The sequence below is a fragment of the Oncorhynchus mykiss genome, chromosome 18, assembly GCF_013265735.2.
Source record: "Oncorhynchus mykiss isolate Arlee chromosome 18, USDA_OmykA_1.1, whole genome shotgun sequence".
Taxonomy (NCBI): domain Eukaryota; kingdom Metazoa; phylum Chordata; class Actinopteri; order Salmoniformes; family Salmonidae; genus Oncorhynchus; species Oncorhynchus mykiss.
This window is the reverse complement of record NC_048582.1, coordinates 42,954,486-42,966,529: the sequence shown is the minus strand read 5'-3', so window position 1 is coordinate 42,966,529 and position 12,044 is coordinate 42,954,486. Positions and strand designations below refer to the sequence as shown.

Below are 12,044 nucleotides of genomic sequence, written 5' to 3'. Positions count from 1 at the left end.
CATCTGACATATCACAAGTTCTACCTTCATTTGGTCCAGAAACATTTTGTTTGGCCGTGTTGACAAGTTGTCTCACTTCTTGTTGTGGCTTAGAATGAAACGGACAGGGTTGAACCCATGTTGGGCATCAGAGTGGTGCAAGGTTTGAAATGTTGCATACATCTGTGTTTTTCCATTGTGCTCAATAGCAAAATACCTGTCAAGATTTTAAGGCAACTTAACAAGTGTGATGAAGTAATTGAACAAGTTGGAGCTCCTCTGAACAAAAGCAGAAGTAGCCTCTATGTAGCCTACTGCAAGAGAAATAAAACATATTTTTATTAATTAAAACGAAATCAATTTATTCATGCATGGGAAAGATGGATTTTACCAATAGAGGTCAAGCTTGAATGGGGGTTAGATCACCAAAGGAACAAATCTAGGCTACCCTATAAATACATAGAAAGTACAGGCTATACAGACAGCTTGCAGGCGGCCCAGAATCCAGCCAGGCAGGAGAGTATAGATACACACATGCATCGTGGCCATGTACAAGATGTCGGAGGACGCCAGGTTCAGCATGAGACACACGGTAAAGTTGGGGAGTTGGGACTAGCCGCGCAGTTTGACCACCAGAACAGCTATGTCACCAGGGAGGCCCAGCACACAGCACAGCCCCACGACGATGGGGTCCATGCTGGAGGTGCTGGAGGAGTTCAGGTGCTCCGTGGTCGATGAAAGATAAGAGATCTACGAGATATCTGGAAGACAGTAGACTTTAGACATTTAATTATTTGTTTCTAAAAAAATGAATACTGTTTAAACAGTCTCTACACTAGTAAACAGAGTGCATGAAATCCTCACAAGTTTTTATCTTCTCTTGAGCTCATGTCATAGAGTGATAATATGTGAAAGGTGTGGGTTAATTGCCTCTGGTCAGATTACTCCTGATGAGCTGTGTGTGTGTTTTTTTGTTGCAGATTTACCCCCTTTTCTCCCCAATTGGTAGTTACAGTCTTGTCTCATCACAGCAACTCCCCTATGGACTCAGGAGAGGCGAAGGTCGAGAGCCATGCGTCCTCCGAAACACAATCCTGGAAAGCCGCACTGCTTCTTGACACACTGCTCACTGAACTCGGAAGCCAGCCACAGCAATGTGTTGGAGAAAACACTGTCCAGCTGGCAACCGAGATCAGCTTGCAGGCGCTTTTTCCACCACAAGAAGTCGCTAGAGCTTGATGGGACAAGGAAATCCAGGCCGGCCAAACTCTTCCCTAACCCGGAAGACGCTGGCCCAATTGTGCCATGCTTCATGGGTCTCCCGGTCATGGCCAGCTGTGACACAGCCTGGGATCAACCTCAGGTCTGTAATGACACCTCAATCACTGCGATGCAGTGCCTTAGACCACTACGCCACGTTTCCACGTCATTTCAATGAAATTATGTTGAACACATGTGAAACAAACATTGAAATGACATCTGCCCAGTGGGATGATTGCACCTTTAATTTCATCCCTGACACAGATAAATCTAGCATAAATCTACCATGACTGCTATCTTATGTTATCTTAATTTGGAAGCTATTGACAATATCTGGTCATTTGCATAAAGAGTGGGAAGCAACTAGGAGTTCTCATATGTAGCCTACCAACATTCTTTCCAACCATAACTCACAGTCCTTATAAAGTCTCACTGAGTCTTTGTGAACTTGATCAGATCCACAGATGACTGACTATACAACGTGGATGGATGGGTCTGTCAATACTATTCGCAGTCAATATAGATTCTAGACTCATCTATTTGTTCTAAGCTAGTCTCCCAGTTTCTGGTGGAAAGCAGACTGAACCAACTTTTCCTCTAAGATTGTGCCTGCGCTTAGCTCCATTCCATTTAATTTATCCCTCCAAAAAACTCCAGAGTCCTTGTCGATGACAAGCATACCCATAATATGGAGCCTCCACTATGCTTGAAAATATGAAGAGTGGTACTCAGTAATGTGTTTTATTGGATTTGTCCCAAACATAACACTTTGTATTCAGGACATAAAGTTAATTTCAATGCCACATTTTTGCAGTTTTACTTTAGTGCCTTATTCCAAACAGGATGAATGTTTTGGAATATTTGTATTCTGCACAGGCTTCCTTCTTTTCACTCTGTCATGTAGGTTAGTACTGTATTGAGGAGTAACTACCGTATCATGTTGTTGATCCATGCTCAGTTTTCTCCTATCACAGCCATCACACTCTGTAACTATCTTAAAAAGTCCCCATTCAATTCAGGCTGTTAGACAACAAAATGTGGAAAAAGTCAAAGGGTGTGAATACTTTCTGAAGGCACTGCACATCAACATAGTCCACCAGCCATTTTCAAAATGTTGAAAGTTCAATGGGGAAAGTGAATGTGTCCAGTCTACTGGAGTTCCAGAGTGTACCAGTAGGGGGCATCAGTTCCATGTCTCTGTTATCATTCCCCTCTGTGTCTGTCTGGAGGTTTTCAGAATCAGAATCTATCACTGTGGTGGACTTTCGGTGGAGGGACCAAACTGAGTGTTGGAAGTAAGTATTCAGTTCTTGATCTTGACCTCTGATATCAAAATCCCATTTAATTTTCTTAACAATATTACAACTCCCTTAAATAGAAAGTAGAAATGTATATTTATTTTTTCAGAATTTGTTTTGCATTTATTTTCCTTAAAGTTAATTTAGGTAAATCAAAATGCCTATTCAAGATGTAATAATTCAAACAAGGTTATACAGTGTGTATTCATTTGAAACAGAGATACTGTTGAAATAAGAGTGGTTTAGATGAATGTAGCTTTAGAAAGAGCAAAAGCAGTGTCTCTATAGTGTCAGAGGTTTTTGTACGGCCGCTGAATGAGATTGTATCACTGTGGCACACTTTTGGTGGAGGCACTAGACTGGATGTTGGAAGTAAGTTTACCTTCCTCTAATAAAGAAAATGTTCTGACCTTGCATATAGATGCACTGATGATCTTGTGAGAGAGGAAACTAAGATTAAAATGGAAATAAATGCTATCCATAGTTATGTTTTTGGTTAAAGATTGATTCTCTTCATAAGAGTCCCCATTTGTGTGAAAATATCTTTTGGTTAAACCTCAAATATGAACCTATTATTTTTGGTTAACAGACCTAGTCTCGTAAATAATATCACTATTCATTTTATTTAAATGTGTATTTTAAATGTATATAATTGTTTTAAGATGGTTATATTCAACTTAATTCACTCCTTCAGCATTCAGCTACAAGGTATTGCTTAGCTTTGCTATCTATTTGCTATTTACTATTTTGTATCTTATTTGATCCCATTTGTTGTTTTATTTGCTATCTATTGAAAAGACTTGCTATATTGTGAAGTCCAGCTTTTCTGCTGTTCATATGAATATAGGTTTATTTTCAATTTGATACAGTATCTTGTAAATTACACGTAACTTTATTCATTTTCTTTTAGAAAAATTTAAATGTAAATGTTTTAGTGTGTCTTTTAAATTAAATGTATTTCATTGTTAGATGTCTACAGTCAACTGGAATTTATTTCTTTAGCACAGGCATATTATCAACCAATTGTAATTGAATTCGTAATTTAAGAATTGTTCATACATTCTGTGAAATGTTCTTTAAAAGAAACATCATAATAATTAATAGTGAAATGCAGTTTGATTCATAGGAGTTTATTCCATTATAATAAGGGAGGAATATTTCACATTTTAAATAGTACAATTTTGAAGATAGTTGATTGTATTTTCAGTCATCTCATGTAGTTATAATATGCTTCAGTAGCTACTCAAAGGGAAGTGTGATAAACTGACTGTCTGTATGAGGAACAGAAACCTACTGATGGAAAAAAAATGTAATTTACAGCTAAGATGTAAAACTGCTGCATCATTATTGTCATATCAGTCTGATGATTGATTGATAGTTCCCCTCTCCATAACTTCCCACCTGTCTTTTAGGTGATGTTCGTCCCACCCTGACAGTCCTGCCCCCCTCCAGTGTGGAGCTGCAGCAGGGGAAGGCCACTCTCATGTGCCTGGCCAACAAGGGCTTCCCCTCAGACTGGAAGCTGAGCTGGAAGGTGGACGGCAGCAGCAGCAGTGGCACGTGGGAGGTGACCGGGAGCCCCGGGGTCCTGGAGAAGGACGACCACTACAGCTGGAGCAGCACCTTGACCCTCCCTGTCGACCAGTGGAAGAAGGTGGGCTCTGTGACCTGTGAGGCCACCCAGGGCTCCCAGTCTCCGCTCTCTGAGACACTGAGGAGAGACCAGTGTTCTGATTAATGAGCTCCCCCCTCTGACTCCACTGTTTTTACTCTGCACCTCTCCTTCTTACTGTTCCAGCAATACCAGCACACTGATCTAATGCTGGGCTGGATCCTGTGTGGGAATCCTTCCTCCAGCTGTAGCTTTTAGCATAGTGGAACAAAGAACAGAATACATGTCTGATTCTGATGTCAAGTAGATCTGTTTGGCTTTCATATCACATGTGTTCTGAACCTTATTACTGTAATGCTGTTGGTTCTGACATGTTGAGACAATAAAGACGTTCAAAATGTTAAATTGTGTGTCTGGATATCATTCTTTAATGAGGTTTACCATTAGACATTTTTCTTTATGATTTGTTCAGTTTTCATAAGGAATGGAGAGCTCCGCCATGAAACACAATGTTACTGATACATTTCAGATAATGAACCTCTCTCAATGAACGCTTAGCTGATTGGGCATAGTTTGGTACCAGTCAAACGGATATCTACAGTACGACTCAAACTGAATCCATGTGCTCTAAACTCACTGGTCTTCATGATGTTACTAATACTGAAGACATATTATAAACCCACTGGTCTTCATGATGTTACTAATACTAAAGACATATTATAAACCCACTGGTCTTCATGATGTTACTAATACTAAAGACATATTATAAACCCACTGGTCTTTATGATGTTACTAATACTAAAGACATATTATAAACCCACTGGTCTTCATGATGTTACTGATACTAAAGACATATTATAAACCCACTGGTCTTCATGATGTTACTGATACTAAATACATATTATAAACCCACTGGTCTTTATGATGTTACTAATACTTAAACCATGTGCTCTAAACACACTGGTCTTCATGATGTTACTAATACTGAAACCATGTGCTCTAAATCCACTAATCTTCATGATGTTACTAATACTGAAACCATGTGCTCTAAATCCACTGGTCTTCATGATGTTACTAATACTGAAGACATTATAAACCCATGGATCTTCATGATGTTTCTAATACTGAATTCATGTGCTCTAAACTCACTGGAACTCTCTGGGGACATGTGAACATCTGGCTACTGTGCTGCTCTATTCTGGGAGTGTTGCAGTAACCCTGCCCATGCAAATATCACTTTCAGCCACACCACAGAACACAATCTCCCAGCCTCAAACCCTCTGGGACTGGGGCAGCTGTGTGTGTCTGACTAGAGCTGACTAGGGCTGGAGAACCAGAATTCACACTGGACTTTGCATAACGTTCAAGTCGAGGACTTCACTCTCAGGTCTTTATATGGCTACGTGATCTACATTTATTTGTGACAGATATACTGTATCACGATAATATCAAAGTGGTTCTTCTTGAATTGAAACGATATGACTGTATTCGTTCTGTCAAGATTGGAGAGGTATAGAAGTTGAGTAGGGCATAAATGGTTGGGTTTGGACAGGGTCAACATTCATGCTATTGCATGCTGAAATGGGTGCTTCTTACAATATGAAGAGAAGTCAAAGCATAAATATAAACCTATTCTGAATTTTGCTTAACATGTCCTTAAAAAGAAAGCATTTACTACGGCTTTGTATCCTTAGTGGTCCCAGTGTGTTTACAAAGATTTACATTTTTGGGAGAGTATATTGAGAGAAATGTACAGTATGCGTCATATTTCTAAGAATTGGAGTTTAGAATACTGGAGACTCAATATGACTATCAATATGACTGTATTCACTCTCAGAGATGGAGGGGTATAGAAGTTGAGTAGGCCATGAATAGTTGGGAAGTTGGGTTTGGGCAGGTTCAACATTCATGCTATTGTGTACTGAAATGGGATCAAAATCTAAACCTATTCAGAATAGTGTTCAACATGTCCTAAAAAAAAATATTTTTTACAGCTCTGTATCCTTAATGGTCCTGGTGTGTAAACAAAGATTGAAAATGTTTGCTTAATATATTGAGAGATATGTGCAGTATCATAATCCATAGTCTAACCAATTACATTATTGTATTGTAGTTTCATATTTAGATTATTTGTAGTTTAGAGTACTGTAGAATACAGGAGTCTCTGTAACTTTGCAGCTGTTGAGTCAGAGCTGTTCCTCTTTAGCTGAGGGAGGTTTTTGTACGACGCTCTAACACTGTGTGAATGGATAGCTGCCACCCTGCTGACAGTAGTAATCTCCTGCATCTTCAGCCTGGACTCCACTGATGGTCAGAGTGTAATGAGTATAAGGACTACCAGATCCACTCCCACTGAAACGACCTGGAATCCCAGACTGACGGGTTGTAGCACTATGAACCAGGAGTTTAGGAGCTTCTCCAGGTTTCTGCAGGTACCAGCTAAGCGCATTACCAGTACTTGAACTGGCTGTACAGCTGATAGAGACAGTCTCTCCTGGACTAACAGACTGAGATTTAGGAGACTGAGTCAGAATGATATCTGCTGATGATTCTGAAAAATAAAACAAAAGTGAAGAAAGGCTGATTATTAATCACAACAAATAGACATTGATAATCTTCCACGTTCTATCATGAAACATATTAATAAAACCACATCTGGGTTTGGCTGATATCTTCAATATTCACAAAATAAAGTTTAATTCTGAAGCTAAACCAAACATGAATCCAAGTTAGTCAAAGTGTCTCTCACCCTGAACAAGGAGCCCCAGTGTCCCCAGCAGTAGAATCAGTGACATCATCATTGTGCTGCGTGTCAGTGGCTCTGAAAGGAGTGAACAGTCACTGATCAACACTGGGGTTTTAAAAGTATGTGGACCAATGAGGCAGGACAGCTATGCAAAACTCCAATATTTCATGCAAATACACCACGCAGAAAAATGAAGTCAGTTTCCAAAGGTAGGCCTACTGTATATTACGTTTGAGAATACTGAAATCATAAACCACACAATGTAAGAACTATATCATAAATGAGCCCACGTACACAGTGGTTTATGTCCATCAACAGTGGTTGTCAGTCTCAGAAGGTTAATTAAGTTTAACAGTAGAATTACTGCCTCTGTATGTTTCAGACCTTCTCAAGATGGATAGTAGTGGTGCTCTGTCACCCTCCTCTGACCAGACTGCATAATAGCAGTTTGTGTGATGTGTGGAGTGGGTGTTTTAAGTTCAAGCTCCCCCAGATCCTTATAAAATTAAAGTTACACACTCTATATACCCATTCAGTTGTTGGGAGCATACAGTGGGGAGAACAAGTATTTGATACACTTCCGATTTTGCAGGTTTTCCTACTTACAAAGCATGTAGAGGTCTGTCATTTTTATTATAGGTACACGTCAACTGTAAGAGACGGAATCTAAAACAAAAATCCAGAAAATCGCATTGTATGATTTTTAAGTAATTAATTTGTATTTTATTGCATGACATAAGTATTTGATACATCAGAAAAGCAGAACTTAATATTTGGTACAGAAACCTTTGTTTGCAATTATAGAGATCATACGTTTCCTGTTGTTCTTGACCGGGTTTGCACACACTGCAGCAGGGATTTTGGCCCACTCCTCCATACAGACCTTCTCCAGATCCTTCAGGTTTCTGGGCTGTCGCTGGGCAATACGGACCTTCAGCTCCCTCCAAAGATGTTCTATTGGGTTCAGGTCTGGAGACTGGCTAGGCCACTCCAGGACCTTGAGATGCTTCTTACGGAGCCACTCCTTAGTTGCCCTGGCTGTGTGTTTTGCGTCGTTGTCATGCTGGAAGACCCAGCCACGACACATCTTCAATGCTCTTACTGAGGGAAGGAGGTTGTTGGCCAAGATTTTGCGATACATGGCCCCATCCATCCTCCCCTCAATACAGTGCAGTCGTCCTGTCCCCATTGCAGAAAAGCAACCCCAAAGAATGATGTTTCCACCTCCATGCTTCACGGTTGGGATGGTGTTCTTGGAGTTGTACTCATCCTTCTTCTTCCTCCAAACACGGCGAGTGGGGTTTAGACCAAAAAGCTCTATTTTTGTCTCATCAAACCACATGACCTTCTCCCATTCCTCCTCTGGAACATCCAGATGGTCATTGGCAAACTTCAGACGGGCCTGGACATGCGCTGGCTTGCGTGCGCTGCAGGATTTTAATCCATGACGGCGTAGTGTGTTACTAATGGTTTTCTTTGAGACTGTGGTCCCAGCTTTCTTCAGGTCATTGACCAGGTCCTGCTGTGTAGTTCTGGGCTGATCCCTCACCTTCCTCATGATCATTGATGCCCCACAAGGTTAGATTTTGCATAGAGCCCCAGACCGAGGGTGATTGACCGTCATCTTGAACTTCTTCCATTTTCTAATAATTGCACCAACAGTTGTTGCTTATACTTATGTCATACAATAAAATGGATATTAATTACTTAAAAATGATACAATGTGATTTTCTGGATTTTTGTTTTAGATTCCATCTCTCACAGTTGAAGTGTACCTATGATAAAAATGACAGAAAATGCAAAATTGGCAGTGTATCAAATACTTGTTCTCCCCACTGTATGTAGTGTACATCTTTCTTTTTTTATATACATTTTTGGGGTGTGCGTCAGATCATGCTTTTCACCATCCTATCATAACCCCAAAAAACTGTTTCTAGTTTTAAACTACAGTATCATGTCAATCTCATGTTGAGTCAATCCTTGCATCTACACTGGGGACTAAAGATAGGAGGGAGGACTGACAGTCATAGCAGTCATACCTCATATCAGAGGTGTTGAGGGTTTCTCTGCCATATAGAAATATAGCCTATGCTGTTGAATACATGGTTTACAGCATCAATTTATGTTGATGATTCAGCCTTTTCTCTCATTTTGAACCAAAAGACATGGTGCTTAGGGTGAGGATAACGCTTTCTGTCTGTGTACCAAATGTGTTACATCTGACAAATCACAAGTTCTACCTTCATTTGGTCCAGAAACATTTTGTTTGGCCGTGTTGACAAGATGTCTCACTTCTTGTTGTGGCTTAGAATGAAACAGACATAGTTGAACAAATGTTGGGCATCATAGTGGTGCAAGGTTTAAAATGCATCCTTTTACAGTATTTATCTGTTTAAGCAGAAATGTTGTTGCATACATCTAATGTGTTTTTCCATTGTGCTCAATAGCAAAATACCTGTCAAGATTTTAAGGCAACTTAACAAGTGTGATGAAGTAATTGAACAAGTTGGAGCTCATCTGAACAAAAGCAGAAGTAGCCTCTATGTAGCCTACTGCAAGAGAAATAAAACATCTATTTATTAATTAAAACTAAATCAATTTATTCATGCATGGGAAAGATGGATTTTACCAATAGAGGTCAAGCTTGAATGGGGGTTAGATCACCAAAGGAACAAATCTAGGCTACCCTATGGATACATAGAAAGTACAGGCTATACAGACAGCTTGCAGGAGGCCCAGAATCCAGCCAGGCAGGAGAGTATAGATCCACACATGTATCGTGGCCATGTACAAGATGTCGGAGGACGCCAGGTTCAGCATGAGACACAGGGTAAAGTTGGGTATTGGGCCACGCTGCTCAGTTTGACCACCAGAACAGCTATGTTACCAGGGAGGCCCAGCACACATCACAGCCCCAGGACGATGTTTGAAATCAGGCGACCTGAATCCAGGGGGGTGGGGTCCATGCTGGGGGTGCTGGAGGAGTTCAAGTGCTCCGTGGTCGATGAAAGATAAGAGATCTACGAGATATCTGGAAGACAGTAGACTTTAGACATTTAATTATTTGTTTCTAAAAAAAATTATACTGTTAAAACAGTCTCTACACTAGTAAACAGAGTGCATGAAATCCTCACAAGTTTTTCTCTTCTCTTGATCTCATGTCATAGATTGATAGTAAGTGAAAGGTGTGGGTTAACTGCCTCTGGTCAGATTCCTCCTGATGAGCTGTGTGTGTGTTTTTTGTTTTTGCAGATTTACCCCCTTTTCTCCCCAATTGGTAGTTACAGTGTTGTCTCATCACAGCAACTCCCCTATGGACTCAGGAGAGGCGAAGGTCGAGAGCCATGCGTACTCCGAAACACAATCCTGGAAAGCCGCACTGCTTCTTGACACACTGCTCACTGAACTCGGAAGCCAGCCACAGCAATGTGTTGGAGGAAACACTGTCCAGCTGGCAACCGAGATCAGCTTGCAGGCGCTTTTTCCACCACAAGAAGTCGCTAGAGCTTGATGGGACAAGGAAATCCAGGCCGGCCAAACTCTTACCTAACCCGGAAGATGCTGGCCCAATTGTGCGATGCTTCATGGGTCTCCCGGTCATGGCCAGCGTTGACACAGCCTGGGATCAACCTCAGGTCTGTAATGACACCTCAATCACTGCGATGCAGTGCCTTAGACCGCTACGCCACGTTTCCTCATAATTTCAATTAAATTATGTTGAACACATGTGGAACAGACATTGAAATGACATCTGCCCAGTGGGATGATTGCACTTCTAATTTCCTACCTGATTCTAGCATAAATCTACCATGACTGCTATCTTATGTTATCTTAATTTGGAAGCTATTGACAATATCTGGTCATTTGCATAAAGAGTGGGACGCAACTATGAGTTCTCATATGTAGCCTACTGACATTCTCCCTTCATCTCTTCATTGACTTTCCTTCTTCTATCCCTCTATTTATTCTCTCCTTTGTTTCTTGATTGAGGTAGTTTCACTGTCCAAGTATTATCTTTTATCAGTTGAAACCTCAACCTTTTACAGTAACTGTCAACATCTCAAACATTCTTTCCAACCATAACTCACAGTCCTTATAAAGTCTCACTGAGTCTTTGTGAACTTGATCAGATCCACAGATGACTGACTATACAACGTGGATGGATGGGTCTGTCAATACTATTCGCAGTCAATATAGATTCTAGACTCATCTATTTGTTCTAAGCTAGTCTCCCAGTTTCTGGTGGAAAGCAGACTGAACCAACCTTTCCTCTAAGATTGTGCCTGTGCTTAGCTCCATTCCATTTAATTTATCCCTCCAAAAAACTCCAGAGTCCTTGTCGATGACAAGCATACCCATAATATGGAGCCTCCACTATGCTTGAAAATATGAAGAGTGGTACTCAGTAATGTGTTTTATTGGATTTGTCCCAAACATAACACTTTGTTTTCAGGACATAAAGTTAATTTCTCTGCCACATTTTAGCAGTTTTACTTTAGTGCCTTATTCCAAACAGGATGAATGTTTTGGAATATTTGTATTCTGCACAGGCTTCCTTCTTTTCACTCTATCGTGTAGGTTAGTACTGTATTGAGGAGTAACTACCGTATCATGTTGTTGATCCATGCTCAGTTTTCTCCTATCACAGCCATCACACTCTGTAACTATCTTAAAAAGTCCCCATTCAATTCAGGCTGTTAGACAACAAAATGTGGAAAAAGTCAAAGGGTGTGAATACTTTCTGAAGGCACTGCACATCAACATAGTCCACCAGCCATTTTCAAAATGTTGAAAGTTCAATGGGGAAGGTGAATGTGTCCAGTCTACTGGAGTTCCAGAGTGTACCAGTAGGGGGATTCAGTTCCATGTCTCTGTTGTCATTCCCCTCTGTGTCTGTCTGGAGGTTTTCAGAATCAGAATCTATCACTGTGGTTGACTTTCGGTGGAGGGACCAAACTGAGTGTTGGAAGTAAGTATTCAGTTCTTGATCTTGACCTCTGATATCAAAATCCCAATAAATGTTCTTAACAATATTACAACTTCCTTAAATAGAAAGTAGAAATGTATATTTATTTTTTGAGAATTTGTTTTGCATTTATTTTCCTTAAAGTAAATTTAGGTTAATCAAAATGCCTATTCAAGATGTAAT

General features: G+C 40.4%; 1 protein-coding gene and 1 gene segment (V, D, J or C); one reads left to right on the top strand and one right to left on the bottom strand.

The window, feature by feature from the left end:
• Positions 1 to 513: 513 nt before the first annotated feature.
• LOC118936491 (immunoglobulin lambda-like polypeptide 1) lies at positions 514 to 4,554 on the top strand. Its single transcript, XM_036951049.1, has 4 exons — positions 514 to 682; positions 2,469 to 2,534; positions 2,769 to 2,909; positions 3,950 to 4,554. The coding sequence occupies exons 1-4, from the start codon at positions 514 to 516 to the stop codon at positions 4,273 to 4,275; spliced, it is 702 nt and encodes a 233-aa protein (XP_036806944.1). The 3' UTR covers positions 4,276 to 4,554.
• Positions 4,555 to 6,365: 1,811 nt separating this feature from the next.
• LOC118941169 lies at positions 6,366 to 6,985 on the bottom strand. The segment is given in 2 exon segments: positions 6,366 to 6,700; positions 6,899 to 6,985. Coding segments are annotated over 2 exon segments (372 nt in total).
• Between the last annotated feature and the right edge of the window lie 5,059 nt (positions 6,986 to 12,044).